Source organism: Sitophilus oryzae, unplaced genomic scaffold, assembly GCF_002938485.1.
Source record: "Sitophilus oryzae breed Bouriz unplaced genomic scaffold, Soryzae_2.0 scaffold_1353_pilon_pilon, whole genome shotgun sequence".
Classification (NCBI taxonomy): Eukaryota; Metazoa; Arthropoda; class Insecta; order Coleoptera; family Curculionidae; genus Sitophilus; species Sitophilus oryzae.
Window position 1 is genome coordinate 334,334 of NW_022146008.1, and position 21,935 is coordinate 356,268.

The following is a 21,935-nucleotide window of genomic DNA, read 5'->3' on the forward strand; positions in this document are numbered from 1 at the left end:
ACACGCAAACCTTTTTATTAATTTAAATAATTTAATGTAGCAAAATATACAAATTTTACTTTAGATAATTATTGGGAAACCGGGAAATCGTCCGATTTTCACCAAAACTGCTATACACCCTATTTTGAGGTAGATTACGAATCTGAACTTTTTTCTGGCGGTCTCTTACTGTTGTGAATTTTTCTTAATTTCTTATATTTTTAAGGTTTTCTAGCACATATTTTGTTAGGTATTCAATAAATAATGAGGTTTTTACTATTTTCTGTTACTTTTTTAACAAATTCTGTGTATAATAGAGGAAAATTTGCTAAAATAAATTTGTAAACAATCTGAAAATGTTAGGTTATGTGTTTCTGACATTTAAAGCAATGTTGCCAATGCTAAACCTAAATTTAGCGCGACTTTTTGGCTCCCTCTGGGATTATAAACGAAAGGCGGTCGCCACAGGAACGGTTCCGTCCCATAACTGCCATTTTACCAGCGAGATCTGACTATTTATAACCACGAAGTTGCAGAAATAATTTTTATTGCATTGCCTTCGACTTCTATGCGGAGGGGGTTAATCTTTTTTTGTTATATCAAAAAAAGATTAACCCCCTCCGCATAGAAGTTGAAACCAATGCAATTAAAACTCTTTCGTGCGACTTTGTGGATATAGGTATATTTAACTATTGTCAGATCTCATAATAGGTAATTTATTTAAAATCCCTAATCTCCCAAAAAATACAAGAAAGGACAACGTTGCAAATTTTCAAATTTCTAAATTAGATCAGAATATATTTGTCTATCTCATTACATAGGAGAGAGAAAGATGGATATATGAAATGTCAAACTTCCATCTGGTCTCAAGTTTCTTTGTTATTTTGTTAAGAAAAATGTTTTTCAGTAAAATTTTGTACATTTTTCTATCCTCAATCAAGTGTGCCTATTAGATAAACTATAATATAATGAAATATAGTGAAATTATTACTTTATAGGGCTGCAATAAAGAAAAATTCTGTATACCAATCTTGGTGAAAATCGGACGATTTCCAGTTTTCCCAATAATTACCTTACTTTACTATCGTAGAATTAGCCTATAGTATGAAACTGTAACTGAAACGCCTCTATTCTCTCGCGATGTACTAACACAAAAAGAAGAATAAATGCACGAGAACCTTGGAATGCCCCTTTAAATGCATTAGTTCCTTTTTAGATCTATGCAAGTTAATTCTTTTTTCATTAATACGGAAACAGATACCCACCAGTATATCGCGATACTTATCTATAAAAAAGAACAAAAAATACAGAGATCACTGTTTCTGGAGTACCGAATACTCTGTCCACTCGACAACTTCATATTTATTAGACACACAGTCGAAGGCGCGAAGACTTGTTGATTATTGGCTAGCTTGTGCCTTCGGTTTAATAATGCAAGGAAAAATAATACATACAGGAAAACAAAGACGGTTAAATGCTCAGGCTCGCCCTCGTTTTGACGATTTTGTCGTCGTAGTGTAGGGCCAGGCTTCCGATTAGAGCGACCAGGGTGCGATCCAACCATGTTACCGGGTTGGGGTAGATCAAACCTCCCTCGTAGAAGCCGAGGTGGCCGCCGTGGGCCAGCTCGATGTAAAGCACGTTCGGTTTTTCAGCTGAAAATAAAAAAAAAAAGTAAGGTTAACGATTTCTTTTCCCTTCTCTATTCTTATGTAGTGTGAAATCTGAATCTCTACCAAAAGCTAGCGCAATGAGGTACTAGAGTAGTTTTGTCATCTGACAATTATAACTAGGGTTTCCAAATTTCGGGATCGGGATCCCGTTTTGAAATTCCGGGATTAGAACCTCTTATTATTATTTATCGCGGGATTGACTATCAGAATGAGAAATTTAATCTAAAGAAATACATAATAAAAATGTAGCTACATATATACAGGGTGGTCCGAACGGTATTCCGGAAACTTCGGGAGCATCTTCCGCAAACAAAAGTAAGTTAAAAAGTTCGTATGTCCTAAAATACTTAGTTTCGAAGATACAGGGTGTAGAAGTTTCATTTTTAATACGATTTTTTCCAAATAATTTCTGAAGTAATGTCAATATTCGGATGAAAATTGATGTCTGGGAGTTTTTCGACATGAGATATTTGATTTTGATGTCAATGTGACTCCTATTTGTAGGGGGCGCCACCTACATCTTTTAATTGTTTTGAAGAGTAATAACTTTTCGTCCGTACCTGCATAGAACTACTGAGTGAAAAAAAAATATATTTTCGTAATTTTTTACGTAAAAAATGTCTCTTGGTAAAAATCGCTAAGGGAAACCGTTCCTAAGATATTTAGAATAGAAATAGTCAATACATATCGTTATTGATAAAAAATAAAAAGTTTGAGTAGATAGTTATTTGACTAAAATAATAAATTTGAGAACTTATTATTTTTTTAAGTTAATCATAATTCTTTTTTGAAAAAACGATGATACACTACTTAAAGCACAACCTACTTAAAGCAGTTAAGAACTTATACCAGAACACCACAGCTAGAATAAAAATACGAGACTCATTGTCAGAAAACATAAAAATTACAAAAGGCCTCAAGCAGGGATGTTGCCTATCTCCTATACTATTCAAAACATACCTGCAACAAGCACTAAAAAAATGGATGCTTAAGTGTAGAGGAATGGGAATCCCCCTAATAAATGAGGACACCCTATACACCCTATTTTTTGCGGACGACCAGATAGTCCTAGCTCAAGATCACGACGACCTTGAATATATGGCAAGGAAGCTGATAGAGGAGTATAAGAAATGGGGGTTGGAGGTAAATATCACCAAAACTGAATGTATGACTGTAGGGGGGCCACAAGAGAACATAGTCTTAGAGGATGGAAGCGTGATAAAAAACTGCGACAAATATAAATATCTCGGATTAAAAATAACTAACGATGGAAAACTCGACGATGGCATAAAAGATCGAATAATGCAAGGCAGAAGGGCAATATCTATATTGAATGGTGTACTGTGGGATCAAGGAATCTCTAAAACTAATAAGAAGAATATATATAATACAGTAGTGAAAAGCATAATAACTTACGGAAGCGAAGTATGGCAGTTGAAAAGCAGAACAGGGAACATGCTATTAGCGACCGAAATGGATTACTGGAGGAGATCTGCTGGAAAATCGAAAAGAGAACAAATAACCAACAACAGAGTAAGGGAGATTATGGGAGCAGAACACACAATTGTGGACGACATAAGAACAAAACAACTCATATGGTTTGGTCATGTGCAACGAATGCCCGATCACAGAATACCAAAACAAATTTTACTGTGGACACCTCGAGGCAGAAATAAAAGAGGTAGGCCGCGATGAAGCTGGAGGGAGGGTGTGGATAAAGAACTAGAAAATAGAGAAATACCTGATGATCTCTGGAAAGGGCTAAATAGACAAGAGTGGAGGTTAGGTGTCGGAAAACGTCGTAGAACGTTCTGAACCGACTTCTATATATATTATATTTTTAAGTTAATCATAATTCTTTTTTGAAAAAACCATGATAAAACAGTTTCTGTTAAACTTTTCACAGCACAAAAGCATTTCAAATTTATGATTTCAGTCTAATAACTATTTAGACAACATGTTTAATAATTATTTATGTCAATGATGACAGGTATTGATAATTTCAATTCTAAATATCTTGAGAACCATTACTCGTAGTTTTTACCAAGAGACCTTTTTTACGTAGACAACAAACAACGCTTTGTTGTGCAAACAGCCAAAACAGGTTCATCGACAAAGCATTCACAAAACAAAGAAAAGCACAAAAAAATATACAAACAACAAAAAATACAGAATACAAATCATACAATTCAAAAAAAATTAAGTCATTAAAATTTCAAAAAGAACATACATGGACAATTGCAGAACAGTAAGCAGTAAATAGATAATATAATTTTAAGAGTTATAAAATATTAAATACTTGATCTTTGACCAGTGTGTGATATGATCAAAATTTTAAAATTCAAAATTGTTCATGATTAAACATCAACAAAAAAGTCGTTTACCGCATATAGGGCTCTCTCCAGTAAGTATGATTTCAGAGCTTTGCGAAATGCGGGAAAGAATGAAAGCGACTTGATACTCAAAGGCAGATGATTGTACATTTTTTTGGCATTGTACAGTACAGAACCTTTAACTAGTTCTGAGCTCGGGGTTGGCCGATAAGAAAATGTCGTAAATGTATATTTTTTACTCAGTAGTTTTATACAGGTACGGACGAAAAGTTATTACTCTTCTAATCAGTTAAAAAATATGTAGGTGGCGCCCTCTACAAGTAGGAGTCATATTGACATCAAAATCAAATTTCTCATGTTAAAACAACTCCCAGATACCAATTTTCATCGGAATATTGACCTTCCTTCAGAAAATATTTGGGCAAAATCGAAATAAAACTGGTACTTTTACACTCTGTATCTCCGAAACTACGCATTTTAGGTTATATAATTTATAAGAATTTTTTTACTTATTTTTATCTGCAGAATATGTCTGGAATACAGTTCCGACCACCCTGTATATAAAAAGGAACTTTATTAAAATAGACAAAACGAAGTAACATTCATACTAAGTAAAAAAATACAACTCTTGTTGCAATAAATATAGCAAACACTAGGTATAAAGTCGAATCATTTTAGATCGGGCATTTTATTTTTTCCCGAAAATAAAAACCGAAATAAAAATGAAACTTCTACACCCAGTATCTCCAAAACTAGACATTTTAGGACATACATTTATACAAACTTTTTATTTGCAGAATATACAGTCGAAATTTCCGGAATAGGTACAGTTCGGATCACCCTGTATTTTAATTACTTGAATAATTTATATTCCTATTGTTCCTTTAAGTTCTATATAGGTATATTCTTTTTTGTATAGTAGTTCTTAACAGTAAAAATCAAAACATAAATGTAACAGTTAAAAATCGCAAGACAGTGAATTAGCAGTGTTGTGTTTGGAAGAACAAGGAAGACCTGCAGGATCCCGTCGACACAAATCACCAACCAATGGTGGTTGACAAACTTACAAATAGGAACCTGAATAGACAACAGCCATTTCTAGCCATTTCACTGTGAAAATATCACAGGTAATTATTTTTAGTTCATACTTAAAAGTTCAACTCAGTACAACTTTTGAACAAGAACACCTTTTGATGAATTTGTAGCTACAAAATTTTTCGATTTTAAGCCATATATCTACTTTGAAGATAAATATTTAAGTTAACTTTAGTATTTTACCTGCAACGCTTCTTATAGGTTCCAACAACGGTTCGGGCACAATCGGATCATCTTTCGCGTTGACAAAAATAATCGGTTTCTCAATATTTGACAAATAATTGCCACTCGAACTCCATCTAAAAATAAAAAAAAAACCATAAATAAATTCAGAAAAAAATAAAACCTTTACAATATAATACCTGTATAGCTCAGTAATTGTGCTGAATCCGTGTATCTTTCTAGTATAGGCTTCGTCTAGTTCAGGCAGTGTCGCAGCAGAAATGATCTCGTTCTCAACAAGTTGAAACTTCTGTTTAATTTCCTCGCTCAATAATACTTTGCTGTGTCTCAGAATGATATTTTTTAGATTTTCGGTCATGACGTACAGGTAGAAACGACGGAAGTTCTGCCAATTCAGGAGCCACTTTGTACCCCTATAAAAAAAATTAAGTTACATTTAAAAGTGTATTTTACTAGTTCGAAAAAGTAGCAAAATAAGCGTTTGGTATTTAATATAATAAATATAAAATACAACAATAAAATATAAAATAATTTTTTTGTAGCACATTTTTAAACAACTTCTTTATTTTAAAGATATTGATGGTCAAACATCAACAAAATATTCCTTATGTTTGGACTAAATTTTCTCGAAAATAAAGACATAATTTAAAATTCCGTTAGAAAACGGAAATAGATTGAAGTTTTGTGATTACAGTGATATATAATTTATTATGGTTTTGTAACAAATTGCTCGCTATGTTATGGCAAATGCTGAAGCTCTGCAAACTTTAACCAAGCCTTAATCAAAGCACGTGTTTGGAATTTTGGACGTGGCTTAATACGACAGGATCCGGCTAAGCCTTAGGCAGATTTCTGAAATATAATATACATTTCCTTCGGCCACACATCCGCTTTACCCGACCCATAAGATCGACCCGAACAGTACAGCGTAATAGTCTCTTTTAACTTTTGAGTCTTTTACTTACTCAATAGCGTCGTATCCTTGACATATCGATATTCCGCCGATAATATTGGGATGTTTTACTTTTTCTAGTTCTCCTAAATATTTTGTAACTAAATTGCCACCTAGGCTAAATCCAACGCAGACTAGTTTTGTGTTCGGATGACGATTGATCAAATTCAGGAGCATAGCGTGGAAGTCATCTGTATTTCCTGCAACAATAAATAAAATACTAAGTAATGTATATGCTGGATAAAAATATGGAGTAGAATATTAAATATGATTTAACTAAATTGGTGATCTATCCTAATTTTAATTCAGTACTTTTTTTTATTTTAATTTTAATTTTTATTTTAATTCAACTAAGTAATGTATATGCTGGATAAAAATATGGAGTAGAATATTAAATATGATTTAACTAAATTGGTGATCCATCCTAATTTTAATTCATAGTTTGTTAAATGAAAGAGACAAAAATAATTTACTAATTAAACAATGATTATGAATTTCCACTGCATTTATTTTAATAGTATAGTATATTTAGTGTTTCTAATATTCGGGATCGGGATCCCGTTTTGAAATCCCGGGATTAGAACCTCGCGGGATCCCGGCATTGACTATCAGAATGAGAAATTTAGTCTAAAAAAATACTTAATAAAAAAATGCAGATACATACATATATCAAAAAGAAAATGAAAAAAGAGCTTTATTAAAATAGACAAAACAAAGTAAAATTCATATTTAGTGATTAAAAAAAATCAAATCTTGAAAAAAAATATAGCAAATTCGGAAATATAACTTTTAGATATTTACGTTCCGTTTAGTACAAATAAAATATGATGTTTTCAAGACTAAAGTGTATAGTTGAATCATTTTAGATTGGGCATTTAAATCTTTCGAGATTTTCAAGATCCCGGGATTTATTATCGGGATTTCGGGATCCCGGTTTGGAAACCCTAAGTAAGTCTATTGCTGGTTTTTTTTATAGACGGGAAACGCCTTGGCGAAAATATTGGTGTGTGGGGATCTCCCTCATGCGAGAAGGCCTACCTACTAAAAACCCATCTGTGCACTAAGCTCGCCAATTCCGGTACCGCAGAAGGCATTTCATCGAGATTAGACTTATAATAATACTTATCATTCTTCTATGTTGGTCTTGTCTGTACCCAAATCTTGTCTTTTTCGCCCTTCCCCTTTTTCTTCATAATGTTCCTTAACATGCTGCAAATCGATATACACCGCGCTATAGACCCACAGAATATTATCACTGGATGCCGCCCAGCATTAGAATTTTTGTCCATCTCTCTAAATCTTTGGTCATCACTTGTCCCTTGTCACTGTCAGATCAAATCAGATGTTTTGGATTTATTTATCCTTTGTTTTGGTTATTGAAATTTTATAATTATCAGATAAAATTTCGTAGTTAAATTGGTTATTTTGATGTGGATCGCAGTGTGCAATTCGTTCATTTAATGGTGGGAATTTGTGAATAAGTTCGTTCATTGACCGGATATGAAATATGACAATGAAAAAAATATTCTAGAACGTCGTTTTTTTATTTATGCCTTTTTGTGAGTTGGACTAGTCGAGATATATAGTTCTCTATCTATATCCTGGAGGGAGATTTCCGGTTGAAATCTGGTTTTGTGAAGGAAATCGAATCCTTGCATCACTTCTTGTGTATCCACCGACTGAAGAGTGTCGTCGTGAAGAACTGGCTGCCGTTTCGTGAAGCATTTCCTGTTGGTAGTTAACAGGTCTTCCTAGAGAAGGATTAATGCTTCCGAAACACATTTGGTTAGAGACGTGGTTGGATTTTGTTGATTTGTATGGACCGCCGACCAATTTCCGTAAGGGATTAAATAGCCAAATTTTCCGACCGATATTCCGATTCCACGTGCCCAAGAAGTCCCCGATAGTTCAAGAGCAAGAAGACCGATCCAGACCGTAGAACAGAACAGTCCAGAATTCCATCCGTTCCTGTTGCCCGTGTGTAGAGTTACCCGTTGGACATCATAAACCCTCATTGAGGTTTTTTTTATGTTCACCTTTTGAAGTCCTACACCTGGCCGGCATCCGTACGTCTGCTGAAATCCGTGGGCTCCAGTGACAGTACACCGAGCTGCTGTGCACCGCCGTAGCCACCCTGTAGCTATACACCGTAGCTCAGCCGGAGGAACTTCCGAGTTGTTTCAAGATTGTACATCGATTAGAGTAAGACTGTTTAGATTTAGTTTGATATTTGTAATCTACCCAGGATTTTGTACTTAGTTTAAGTAAGGGGGATTATGACGTCATACTTTTAGTTTTATTGATTTAAATTTCATTTCACTTTACATCTATTTTCATTTACCTTCAATTACATTTCATTCATTTCTTTTCTTTATATAATAACTTTTTATATATCCTATTTAACTTTTTAATATTTCAATATATTGCTTAAATATTTTTAGTAGTATTATTTACAGTCTAGTCTCATAGTTAAGTTAGAGTCACTTAAGTACAAATAGTTATAGAATATTTGAAGTTCATGATAGTTGCACTCAACAGTTCGAGGTTAGTGTTGAAGTCTACTTAATAGTTACATCTTTATTGCCGAGTTCATAGAGTATAATCTCGTGGCGCCCTTTTATTAATATCTTTGAACCCCGACCACCCGGCTGTTAAAATTAAAAAGCTAGTGGCCTCTATGCAACTCATTCAGATTAAGTAAACTTTGTGTTTTATTGAACTTCGAATTAGAAAGGGCGTGGCACCCAGTACCGCAGAAGGCATTTCATCGAGATTAGACTTATAATAATACTTATCATTCTTCTATGTTGGTCTTGTCTGTACCCAAATCTTGTCTTTTTCGCCCTTCCCCTTTTTCTTCATAATGTTCCTTAACATGCTGCAAATCGCTTCGATATTCTCGTTCAATGATGTTAGAAGGTTTCCGACGTTACTCTAATAATCTTCGTACCACATACTGTTTCTGTGTTTTCCCGTATATCTTCGTGCGCGTGACACTCAAATAGTGTATGGTTAGCCGAGTCTGACGCCTCGCAATATCAGCTTGTAGGGGAGTCAGCCTTGCGTGATGTAGTAGTCCGTGTTTGCCTAGTCGTAGTTTATCCAATCTTTGATATTAAGTACGAAAGTCATTGTCCACCTGCTATATGCTTCCCATCGTGTCTGCCATTGCTCTAGTACAATGTTTTTGGCCTCTTTCCGGAAGGAGGTTCCGTTTTTATATATTTGGTTTCTTTCCTCAATCGGTAGACTGATAGGAGGTATCTTCGCAAGACACAGTACCGCTACTGTTGGACATGTGCAGTATGCCGATGCAACCCTGAGTGCTAACTTCCTGTTTATCCTTTCTAGCATGTTTTCGTAATGTTTGAAGCGCATGGATCTGTCCCAGATTGGCGATGCGTAAAGTATGGTCGCATGAACTACCGAAGCTAGAAGTCTTCCTTTTTCCGCGCTGGGTCCTCCGATATTGGGAGTGATTCTCGTCAGATGCTGGATGATGCCAGTCGTTTTATTCCTGATTTCTGTGACGTGTGAGTTCATTCGCATGCCCGAGTCGAACCAAACCCCCAGGTATTTAACCTTCTTTTAATGTCTATTGTTGGCGTGTGGGCCCAAGTTATCCGTACTAATTTCCTAATATCATGGACCCATGGAAGTGGCAACGTTGGCACGAAGTGAAGCAGAATTAAAGTTTAATCGCAGTGTAAAATTTTAAGTTTTTTAGTGTTCCTCGTTGAAGAAAATTAGAAAAAATTGTTGAAGATAGTCTACAAAATTAAGCCTTAACCCTTAAATATAAAAGTGCTTATCTATAACCGTCAAATATCCTTAAAAGTAAAATTTTGGTATAAAAAGCCACGCCGCGTTCAAACCTTTTGGACTCTGAACCATCACACGTCCATTATAATAATACATATTTGACCCAGTTTTTGAACTACAGCGGCTCGACGTTGCCAAGTGCAAAAAACATTCTTTTTGACTAGGATATATCCTGATATTTTCTTAAATAATGGTTCATACGGTAATGTTCAAACAATTCGAAGAGATAAAATTCTTGATACAAAACAGCAAACAAGAGCTAAGAGAAGATATTAAATCAGTCAGAGAAGATTTAGCGATACAAACAGAAACTTTAAAAGAGAACATTACTGTATTAGAAAGTAAACTCAACGACTTGGAAAGCAGGGTTCAAATAATAGAAAAACTAGCTAGAAAGAATAATCTAATAATCTTTCTTTCTTTAAAGTCGAATGTCATTTAAAGAGCTTGTATTCTGTTCAAAAATGGTTCATAAAAATTATTTACAATAAAAAGAAAACTTTCTCTTCAAACGTTCTCTTTAAGCAGGCGCATCTACTGGATATACGTCAGCTATACTGCCTAGATGTTTTAAAATTCATTTATCAGGGGAAAATATCTATTGAACATGTTGACCATGAATATGAAACTAGACATAAGGCGTTTTATCCTAGTTTATGCTCTAAAACTGTTAGACAAAGATCTTCAAAGTTTTTTGCACCTCGATTATACCGACCTTCCTAAACGATGTTAAAAGTTACTCTGGGGTATGCAAATGGATGGTTGATCGAGGTAGAGATATATTTAATGACCTAGTTAACTTAAAATATACAAAATAAATTTTCATAAGTGCCAGTGAACATTATATATTGTCATAATTAAATTGTATTCCTTTCCACATACAAGTGATTCTATTACTTTGTGGTAATTCTTTTAACGTTTATTTTGATTCTTAAAATTTAAATAGTCTTAGTTAAATTGTACTTAGATAATGTGTATTAGATATAGTAACATATTATGTTGTATTGTACTGTACTATTTTATATCTGTTTTAATTTCAAGAGAAAATGTTTAATAAACGTTATTATTATTATTATTATTTCAAGTTTGGTCTTCATCTAGGTCTCTAAATTCCTCGTGGGTGCCACGCTGTAATTTTTGTGATCCATCTGTTGTCCGTACTTCTTGCCAGGTGTCCTGCTCATTGCCACTTAAGGGATTTGATTCTGTGGATGACATCTATTACCTGGGTCTTTTGCCGAATCCACTCTATTCTTTTACAGTCTTTCTTGGTTATTCCCATTAGCGAGTATAGTTGAATATACAAAAATATTATGTTGTAAGCTATAACAATCTAATCTAATGTAGTTAGACTTAGATTACGTACTTCAGTATTACAAATTTAAATACCATTGTGAGAGCCCTTGCACCACATTACTAAGAATCAAATTTAATTATTTACATATGTACTTGATTAAGTATATTAAGTAATTATATATTAAGCAAGCGATATCAGATATGGACTGATAAAATTAATAATCATTTTAATAAATACTTACCAGGCATAAGAGATACATGTATACTCGGATACATATAAATTTTAACTTTATATTTTAAACTTTTTATATATTTGTTTAAATTGAAAATGGCTTTTGTTGTACTCACCGTAACTAAAAATTCGCGGAGCCGTTACTGGTACCTTGGGGAGGGCTCCCACGTGGTTCAAAACGGCGCATCTGTAGCCATGGTACTGAGCCCAATGAACAAAGGTTCGTATATACACGGACTCTGATGTGTTGCAGATACCAGGACATATGGCTATCGAAATATCGTCTGAAATACAAAATAAATAAAATTAAACTAATTAACCATCTTATAATTTTTTAATAGTTAATTTGAATAAAATCTATACTAATATAAATATAAAATCCTTAAGTGACTGACATACTGATTAATCACGATGCTAAACCTGCTCAAACCACTCAACGTAAGAAGCTCAGTTTTGGCATACAGGTTGATTCTGGGTGTAGAGGTTCAATCAGAAGGGATTTTTCGAAATTCCAGTTCCAAGAGGGTAAAACCACCCCTCAAATATTACAATATTTTTTATTTAAAAAACGGTCAAGTTTCCGAAAAAACGCTTAAACAGGTAAATTTTATTTTGTTTTTTTACATATTTTAAGATTTTTTAAAAATGTATACAGGGTGCTTCGAAAAATCTGGTCATTGATTAATCACGATCCTGCTTAAAGCGCTTGACTTAAAAAGCTGATTTTTGGAAAACAGATTGACTTGAGGGTGTAGAGGTTCGATAAGAAGGGATTTTTCGAAACTCGAATTCTAAAGGGATGAAACTCCCTCAAATATTAAAATATTTTTTATTTAAAAACCGGTGAGTTTTTCGGAAAAACTCTTAAACACCTATATTTTATTTTGTTGTTTTACATATTTTAAGATTTTTTATAAATTTATACAGGGTGTTTCATAAAATATGACCATTGAGTAATCACGATTCTGCTTAAACTGTTTGACGTTTAAAGGTGATTTTTGGCAAACGGATTGACTGTGGGGTGTAGAGGTTCGATAAGGAGGGGTTTTTCGAATCTCAAATTCCAAGAGGGTGAAAACGCCCCTCAAATATTACAATATTTGTTATTCAAAAAACGGTTAGTCTTTCGGGAAAACGCTTGGACAAGCATAATTTATTTGTTTGGGTTAGGTTTGGTTTGGTTAAAAATTTTTAAAAAATCATACAGGGTGTTCCAAAAAGTTGGGTAATTTCTTAACCACGATTCTGCTTAAACTGCTTGACGTAAAAAGCTTATTTTTGGCAAACGGATTTTTCGAAAGTCAAATTCCAACGAGATGAAACTACCCCTCAAATATTACCAAGTTATATAATAATATCGCCATATTGTTTTTTCTCATGCTGACCAGGGTTCGGAAGTAGTTAATTAAGACGTAATTTACCTGATTAACTACGTGTAGTTTTTCTTCAAAAACTACGTCTTTTCCCGTTCATTAACTACATGAAAACTACGTTAATAAACTATGTATTGATATTATGAATAAGTTTTCTTTATATGAGATGTAATAGAGATAATATGATGTAAATATTATATTTAAAGCGATATTTCTTCTGTTTTCTTAAATACATTATGTGTTTTTAAAGCTTCAACTTATTATAACCTCACCTCAAACCTTTGATATTTGAAAGTTACATACATAGGTTACATAAACTACACTCTCTACATAAACTACATTAACTACATGTAATGTAGATTATGTATTTTTTAAAAGTAACATGTATTTTTCCGAACCCTGATGCTGACATAAATGTGAGAAAATTTTATCCAGTTTGTACGTTAATGGAAATTCTTGCTTTGCTTTATCATCACCATTACAAATGATTAATTCGACGCGAACGAAGTCGCTGGTACACGCTAGTAGAAGAATATATTAATAGTATAATTATTATATTCTTCTTAAGTATAAGAATAATTAATAATACTTATAATGATTATAACCTATCACGTTTCGATCTTTTAAAATGTTTCTTTTTTTCCTTGAAGTGATATATACCGTATGATCGAAACGGCGTCCAGTTGGCTGGGAAATGAACATCGATGACGTTTCCCATATAAATTTACATATAAAATGACAGCGATCTTCATTCCATAGCCATCGCTGACGCCGTATTTTCTCGATCATACGGTACTTTTTTAATACAGTAAAATTAGTAAAAATAAAAACAACTTTTGCAAATAAAGATTTTCAAATACTTATTTAAATGTATACCCTCAGTAAGTAGATGTCCACTCCTCGGAGGATGAATACAAATTTTGAAAGATCTTATAATTTAGTTAATTTAGTTCTTAGTATACAGGGTGTTTCAAAAAACATGTGCCATCTCTTGTGGAGAGATTCCTTAAGAAAAATGTGATTTATTTTTCATATTAACATAGGACCGATTCCGCTTTGTTTCGTAGCTACAGTGTTAAATTCTTAATATGTTTTCGATTTATTATACTTTTCTTAAGTACTGTCAGCGTTTCGAATGAAATTTTGAGGGTGAAAGTTACTATAAATGACACATATTTTAAAGCTAAAAGTGTCGACATATTTACCAGGGACGTGCATATAGATTATCACTGGAATATTTTACTAAAAAAAAGCATGTACGCCACTGACTTTTTTGTCTTTTGTTGTCTCTAGATATTTTATCTATTTCGGCCTCCTTGGTGAGATAAACGCAATTTTATTACTGTGCCTTGATCCAAGTCTAATAGCAACCTTTAAAAAATTTAATATCACTAACTTGCGAAATTTTTAAATAAGTACTCATTGATTCCTCATCAAAAAATATGAAAAAAAATCCTATAAATGATTATGGAAATGCATAGTTTTAGAGTTACAGTTAAACTTTTTAAAATTAGTTTTTTTTTGTAATTATCTTAAAAGTGTATATATCATTATTTTTTTATTTGAAATTGCTGTAGGTTGGACTAACAGTAATAATATTTAATAATAAATTACAGGACACCCTGTATAAGTGTCTAATTGAACTTTGAATTTCGAACCTTTTACAATATTGCTTCAAAGCATTGATATATGCAGTGTTGCACAAAAAAAACGATCCTCAGTTGTAATTTAAGGTAATCTACATATTTTTTAAAAACAAATTTTAAATTTAACTTTTCTGCAATTGACGTGTATCTATAGTTATCAGACAACCTTTCCACTTTAATGACACTTATAATTAAGTATAATTAAGCGGTCAATGGTATCTTAGCGACAAATACTTTTTCACTTGCCCAAATTGATAAATTCTTATCGAATATTAAGTTTTATAAAAGATATTATTCCATTAACTCTCTGTTATTATTGTTCTACATGATATACCAAATCAATTTGTAAACAAGGATATGCTCATTAAATAAATCGGTAATATTAATAAATTTAATTTCAGGATATTACCCAGAATCTTTTATAGAATAAATAAAAATGGAATTGGGGGGCGAGCCAATGATACGCGCAGGACATTTATGATGAATGAACCTTACGATTACAGCAAAATATTTCTCGAAAAGTCTCAAAAGAATATAATAAAACCATATTCTTTAAGAGAGCAATAGATAGAATTCGTTGGCAACATACTAAGGGCTGGCAAAGGTTAGTCTTGGGTCGAGATTTTCGTATGTAAGAGTACAATGCGTTTATAATGTACTGAATAAAGAGAGGACAGTAAACACGTTGCCAAACATATGAAATAAACCGAGAAACTGTGCACATCGCTAAGAGACGTGGAAGGGGATATAGCAGATTTGTCGCAGTTGACCGGTCGACCCAATCAATACCTCTGTCAGTACTTAAAGTTCTAGGAAAAGGTGTATCTCATGCGTTCAGCTTCACGATTTAATTACGTCTCGTGATACTTAATTTGTTCATTTATTAACGAATCGTTGTAATTTTCCCTATAGCTTGAATTTTTTTAACTGCAAGCTAGAATCACTTGCATTTTTGCAAAAATAAGTGGAATTGAGTAGGTGTTCGATAGTGGTCGCGCTATTAGAACTCTGAATTCAAAAATCTATATCTCGAATTCTATTAGAAATAATAGATTGTAGTTTTTCAAGAACTTTGTTAATATTTCCGCTGTATTTTCTTTGTAGACAGTATGTGAAAATCTTTATCAATAAAAAAATTACACGATTGCTGAAAATTGCTATGCTCTAAAAGTAAATGGATGGATTGTTTACAATTTTTGAAAAGAAAAAACAACCTTATCGAATTTTTCTTATGTAAACATATTGTAAAATATCCGATCTTGAAAATAAAAAAAGGTCCAATATCTAAAATGGTTCTTGAATTATAGCTAGTTATGTGTTAAAAAGTTGAGTTTTTAAATTATCGCGATTACTGACGTTTTCTCGTTATAAAAAAATGACACCCTAACGATATCCCTATAATTCCATTTCAGATACTCAGAAACATGTTTAATGATTTTATCTAGTTATCTCTTGAAAAAAAAGTCATTTAAAAATAAGCGGTTTGCGATCGTGATTTTACTTTACTTGATAGGGAAAGGCGTATCGGCAACGCCGCAACAGCACACCGTCGCGCGTCGCGTCGGTCGGTCGCATTTCTCTCACTCCGACTTAATAAGATCCCTATGCGATTTACTTCCACACATGTAAATGCCGACCCAAAAGTAACAGTTGCCAGCACGGTATAAACTCATGGTACTTGCTCGAAGTCGCGGACGCTCCGCTCCATCTGAAAACGTTGTAAATGTACTTTATTACTGCGTTTTCATTTCGCCAAAATGTCTGAACCTGATTGAATATTATCTTTACAAAAAATAGTTGCTATATTTTTGTCCAGCAAAAAATTTAAAATGTATTTCCATTTGACCATAGTGTGATGATAAAAAATTGTATACATATTAAACAAAGATTTGAGTAAAATACAATAATAATAAATTATAAACTACTCGCTACTCGCCAATTTTAAGTTTTCAATAAAATTTTCAAGAATCAAAAGAATTAAAAGTTGCTATAATTTTGGCCACTACTGTATATCGTTGAAAAGCAATTTTATTTGAGTTTCGATTTTTTAAATAATATACATAGACTTGAATTTAAAATAACAAAAATTTGAGCAATATTATAACGAACGGAAATAAATACGAATTTTGCTCTCCCTGTGGAATATCCAATCGGTTGATTTAGACAGATCGAATATATCGACTTTCATTAACTTATAGCGCAATTTTATATGTAAAAATCCAAGTTTTCAAAAGAAATCACCCTATATACTACCACGTCATAATACCTACAGTCAAACGTAAATACTACAACGTCATAATACCTACAGTATGACCAAAATGAACTTTTGTAAGCCTTATTTTTGAGAAATACCATTTGACATTGACGAAACCATAACTTGATAATTCAAGGTATGTTGACAGTTGGCATTAGCCTGTTTTTGCATTGCTACATGTTCAATTTTGCACCACCCGGTATAAATCAAATATCATACAAGCGTGTAAGTTTCAAAACATTTACATATCCAAATATTTAAATAAAAAGATTATTAAAAAAGGCAAAAAGAAAATACATAATTAGTTATATGGTTTGGAATTTCTAAAATAAAAATCTTTACTGGTAAAAAACTAGGTATTACTTGTATATGTACTAATTCTAGTAGAATCAATACATTTTACTATAGATTTACTAGACTTTTTAATAAGAAATATGTATCAAAAAGTACCTAAATGGTTCTAGTAATAAAAGTGAATATCCACAAAATAAAAGAATGACAAAAAAGTTAAGTAATTCTGTATGTTCAGAGAAGTATTTATAACTCGGATATATAGAAACTTTGTTCTATTTTAAATATAAAATATAAAAAGTCGCCAGTATGATGATAACAAGTGGTGTGATCTTGCATGTGGTCTCAATAAACAAGTGACGACAAATATTACTGATATTCAGAGAAATATAATATATAACAATGATATTTATTTTAGATGAAATGACTTAGTATTATAAAATTTTTAAAAAGTAAATAAAATAATAGATAGAATAGGTATATTTATTTAACAGTGATATCGTCCTATTGCTGCCAAAAGTCACTAACTAACATTTTTCCGAACAACCAAATTCAATCACTAACTATGTTTTGAATCGGAGAATCGATTGCAAAAGTCATTAACTACGATGTCTGGCTATTTATGTTTTATTTTAATACCGAATAGTTACTAACTATAACATCTTTATGCAATGCAATTCTTCTTTAGACACATTTTTCTCGGAAGTAATAAAAAGAAAGTTAGTGACTTTTGGCAGCAATGGGACGATATATTCTCGAGAAGCGGTCTGTTCTAAATCAAACTCAATTTATTCTAAAGCTATATATTAATGTTCGGATTGTCACGGGGTTTCTAACAGGACACTGCCTCCTCAACGAACACCTCAGTAGGCTAAAACTGAGGAACAACACCAGAACACCTTATCACTGAGTGCGCCGAGACGACGACCGTTCGTGCCATGAACTTTGATACGGCTGATGTCGAGGATGGATAGCTGGCCTCTGTGCAGCCGTCTCAGATACTGGCTTTTGTTAAAGCCCTGAAACTGTATGATGAGTTATAACTAGTTATAACTCAAAAAAAGGGAACACACAATAGATCTGTAAGGTCGCGGTGATTAACTCCCCTCCTAAACATTCTACATCTCTTCAACAAAGCTCTATATTTGGACATTGTTTATGTTTTCTTCGGGAGCGTAAAGAATTAGAGTTATAAGGGTATATAAACAAAACACACCAAAAGGATTGCAAAACAAACATGAAAAATCTCTTTAACATGTACTGTACTATCGTTGATTGAAAGAATTGGAAAGATACGCAACCTAATGGGCAAATTCGTTACAAGGCGTGATTTCCCCTTACGTCTCAAGTGCTGTACGGTGGAGTCTCTACTCGTTTTGTAGCCAATGCATAAAACACTCATTTTCTTTCATTCGGCTAGCGATGGCATATGAAGACGGTGTGAACTAAAAGCGACAGTGTTGCCATATATAAAATCTGTAATATCTGTAATACGTTTGACGATAATATCTTTGGATGACAAATCTGTGTTTATGTATTGAGAATTTATTCAACAAAATAAAAAATTCTTTTATAGGTACTGAATATTTCGTATGATCGAAAAAAGTCGTTTAGTTGGCTTGAAAATGAGGACTATTGACATTTACATAATATTTTACATATGAATTAACTTGCTTTCCAAACCAACTCTGGCGCGGTTCTTTGTTTAATCATATAATATTATACAGGGTGGGCCACTGAAAACTTACAATGGCTATAATTTTTAAACCAAAAAAGATATAAAAAAAAATAAAAAAACCGTTTCTATAATATCGAGGGGGAATACATATGACGTATTTTTTGAACCACCCCGATCTACCCCTTAGGAGGCACCCCTAATCACTTGAAAATCTTAAATGGCAACACCCCACTTGTGGCGTCTTTTTGGAAAGCTCATGAAAAATGCTAAATGATGATCATAAAGTTTTTAGTGTGAAATTGAAAAACTACCCTTACACGAACAATTAGGTGGACATTAATAAAAAAGGTGATTTTTTCAGCATAAGCTACAAATTGGGACCCAGCTAAATGACGCAAATGAAGTATTTTTCAAACCACTCCAACCCACCCCTAGGTGGCACCCCCTAACTTCTAATCTCAACATAGCGATACCCCACTTGTGACACTTCTTTAGAAAGCTAATTGAAATTGCTAAACGATGGTCATACAGACTTCAACTTTAATTACTGGTTAGTGACAAGAAATGTAGGTGTGACAATTTGAAAGAAATTTAAAATGATAATTTATTTTAATAATTGCTCAAAATGACAGCCGTTTTGTTCCATACAAAAATACAAACAATTTTCAAATTCTTCTCTCACTTATTGGAAAGTCTCTCTCGGAATATTTCGACATGCTTCAGTTCTCCTCTGCCGCAATTCTTGCAACGAACCTGGTTTTGTCTTGTAGACTATGCATTTAGTGTAATTCCACAAAGAAAAGTCTAAAGGAGCGAGATCAGGTGACCTTGGCGGCCACTCGATTAGACCCCTTCTGCCAATCCATTGCCTTGGATAATATTTATCCAACCACCGCCTTGTGACAATAGAATAATGCGAAGGGGCTCCATCTTGCTGAAAGTGTATGAGGTCTTCATTAAGAGTTATAATAAATTTCTTTGTACCAGCTTTTTTCTCTCGCTCGTTCATGGATACAAAAATAATTCATTCTATTAATTTTGACACGTTTTGACATTTTTGTTTTATTTTTAGGCTCTATTTTTTTCGTTCTTTTTTATGACAGTCGTTCAGCATTTTTTATACGCTTTCCAAAGAGGTGTCACAAGTGGCGCTATCTTGAGGTTAGAAGTGAGGGGGTGGCACCTAGGGGTGGGTCGGGGTAGTTTGAAAAAAAACTCATTTAGCTGGGTCCCAATTTGTAACTTATGCTGAAAAAATCACTTTTCTCATTAATGTCCAACTAATTTTTCGTGTAAGGGGTAGTTTTTCAATTTCACCCTAAACACTTTATGATCATCGTTTAGCATTTTTCATGAGCTTTCCAAAAAGGCGCCACAAGTGGGTTGTTGCCATTTAAGATTTTCAAGTGAGTAGTGGTGCTGCCTTAGGGGTAGGTCGGGATGGTTCAAAAAATACGTCATATGTATTTCCCCTCGATATTATAGAAACGGTATTTTTTATTTTTTTGATATCTTTTTTGGTTTGGTTTGGTTTGGCCAGGCTTCAAATGTATTAAACTAGTTGAAGCCTGGCGCATCCGCCACGACATCAGAAAAAAAATACTTTTTATTTTTTTAATTAAATGAAAAACAAAAAATCCGGCGACGACAGTTTTTAGAAGAGCCAATTAGCTATCTTTTAGTAAAAAAAATCAACTTTCTAGAGCAAGTCGTTACTTCAGTAGAGACGACACAGATAAACATTAGCATTTTATATAATGTCGATTATTTAATCATAGAAAATCCGTATTATTAACGTACTGTATCCAAAATCGGAAAATCTACGGATTAATCAGTAGTTCTGGCAACACTGTCTCCGGCAACGACTCTGTATACTGAAAGCAGAACTACGGTACAGTATTCTATATCCGCTGCGCGACAAACTACTATCAGCGCACAGCGGCGCAGAGCTAAACTAAATCTGGGACAAATTTTGCGCATCTTTTTATTTCTTCTATCGACGGTACTATTATATATCACCTAAGATAGAATTTACTACAAAATTAAATGCATATTTTTTAGGTAAAGTCAAAATTTTTTGGAATTTGACTGTTGTTATAGCGAAAGCTTGTTGCGCAGCAATTGTTCCCCAGATAATATGCGTTTTGCGTATCTTTTTTTACCGTGTGTAATAAGTTACTTACCGCACGGATAGATAGTGCATTCCCGCCTGTTTTACACAGTGATAGAGGTAAAAACGATTGCCCTTTAAGACCACCAGATTGCCCTAAAAAAGGATAACTTTTATTGAGGTTTAATGCTCAGTTAAACGTTTGTTTGAATTTCGCGAAGTGATTTCCGCCTAAAGTATGTGTATTCCCTGCGTTTTGCTTACCATGCGTAATAAGCTATTTGTAGACCGTGCGTTTTACATAGTGGCTGTAGGGAAAAGTTACTGCCTTTTAAGACCCCAGCCTCGCATCCTAAAAATGGATAACTTACTTTCATTAATGTTTAACATTCAGTCTCTAAAACTGTTTGTAAAAGTTCGTAATGAAAGATAACTGTTCTAGTTTGATTTAACGACTACATTTATAAATCCGAGGTATACTGTCTGGACAATTAAGCAATTAACTTCGCATCTGTAGAAAGGTACATATTTATAATATACTTATAAATAATATTTGAGAGAGTGTCACAGATAAACTCTGCATCATATTTAACTTCTTTTTATTTATTGGCTTCGGCAATAATTTCTGCTTTGATTTATATTAAAAATTACATCAGAAAATTTCACCTGTTGCTCTCGGATATCTGTCCAATTTCAAATATAAAGTAATACATCCCTAAAAAGGGTTCTTGGCAGAATTTTGAAAAATTTTATTTGAAAAAGTCGTTTCTTGTTTTATTTTACATAAATATGCCAATTTTCAGCCATCTAGATGAAAAAAAATGTAATTTTTAACCAGTAGTAGCCGATTATCGTGATAGAAGCAAAAATTACTGATGAGAGCCCCTTTAACAGTCAAATATTTATCTAGTATATACTTAGTTAAATATCCATAAATAATCTATAATAAATTTATACTTTTTTACTAAAAGTTACGTTGCATGATGCCAAACTATGAATAATTCTTCGATATATCGAG

At 33.2% G+C, this 21,935-nt stretch overlaps 2 protein-coding genes across 2 annotated transcripts in view; one reads left to right on the forward strand and one right to left on the reverse strand.

The window, feature by feature from the left end:
• Nucleotides 1–987: 987 nt before the first annotated feature.
• LOC115875200 (abhydrolase domain-containing protein 2) lies at nt 988–18,531 on the reverse strand. The gene is made up of 6 exons (XM_030890604.1): nt 18,471–18,531; nt 11,682–11,849; nt 6,229–6,415; nt 5,443–5,676; nt 5,264–5,379; nt 988–1,634 (listed from the first exon to the last, which is right to left on the reverse strand). The coding sequence occupies exons 1-6, from the start codon at nt 18,529–18,531 to the stop codon at nt 1,450–1,452; spliced, it is 951 nt and encodes a 316-aa protein (XP_030746464.1). The 3' UTR covers nt 988–1,449.
• Nucleotides 18,532–21,275: 2,744 nt separating this feature from the next.
• Nucleotides 21,276–21,935, forward strand: part of LOC115875201 (laccase-5-like) — a gene marked incomplete at its 3' end in the record, with an annotated part of 9,795 nt that continues 9,135 nt past the window's right edge. Inside the window, exon 1 of the mRNA XM_030890605.1 lies at nt 21,276–21,332. Coding sequence (XP_030746465.1) covers nt 21,276–21,332 — 57 coding nt within the window. The remainder of the gene's footprint in view (nt 21,333–21,935) is intronic.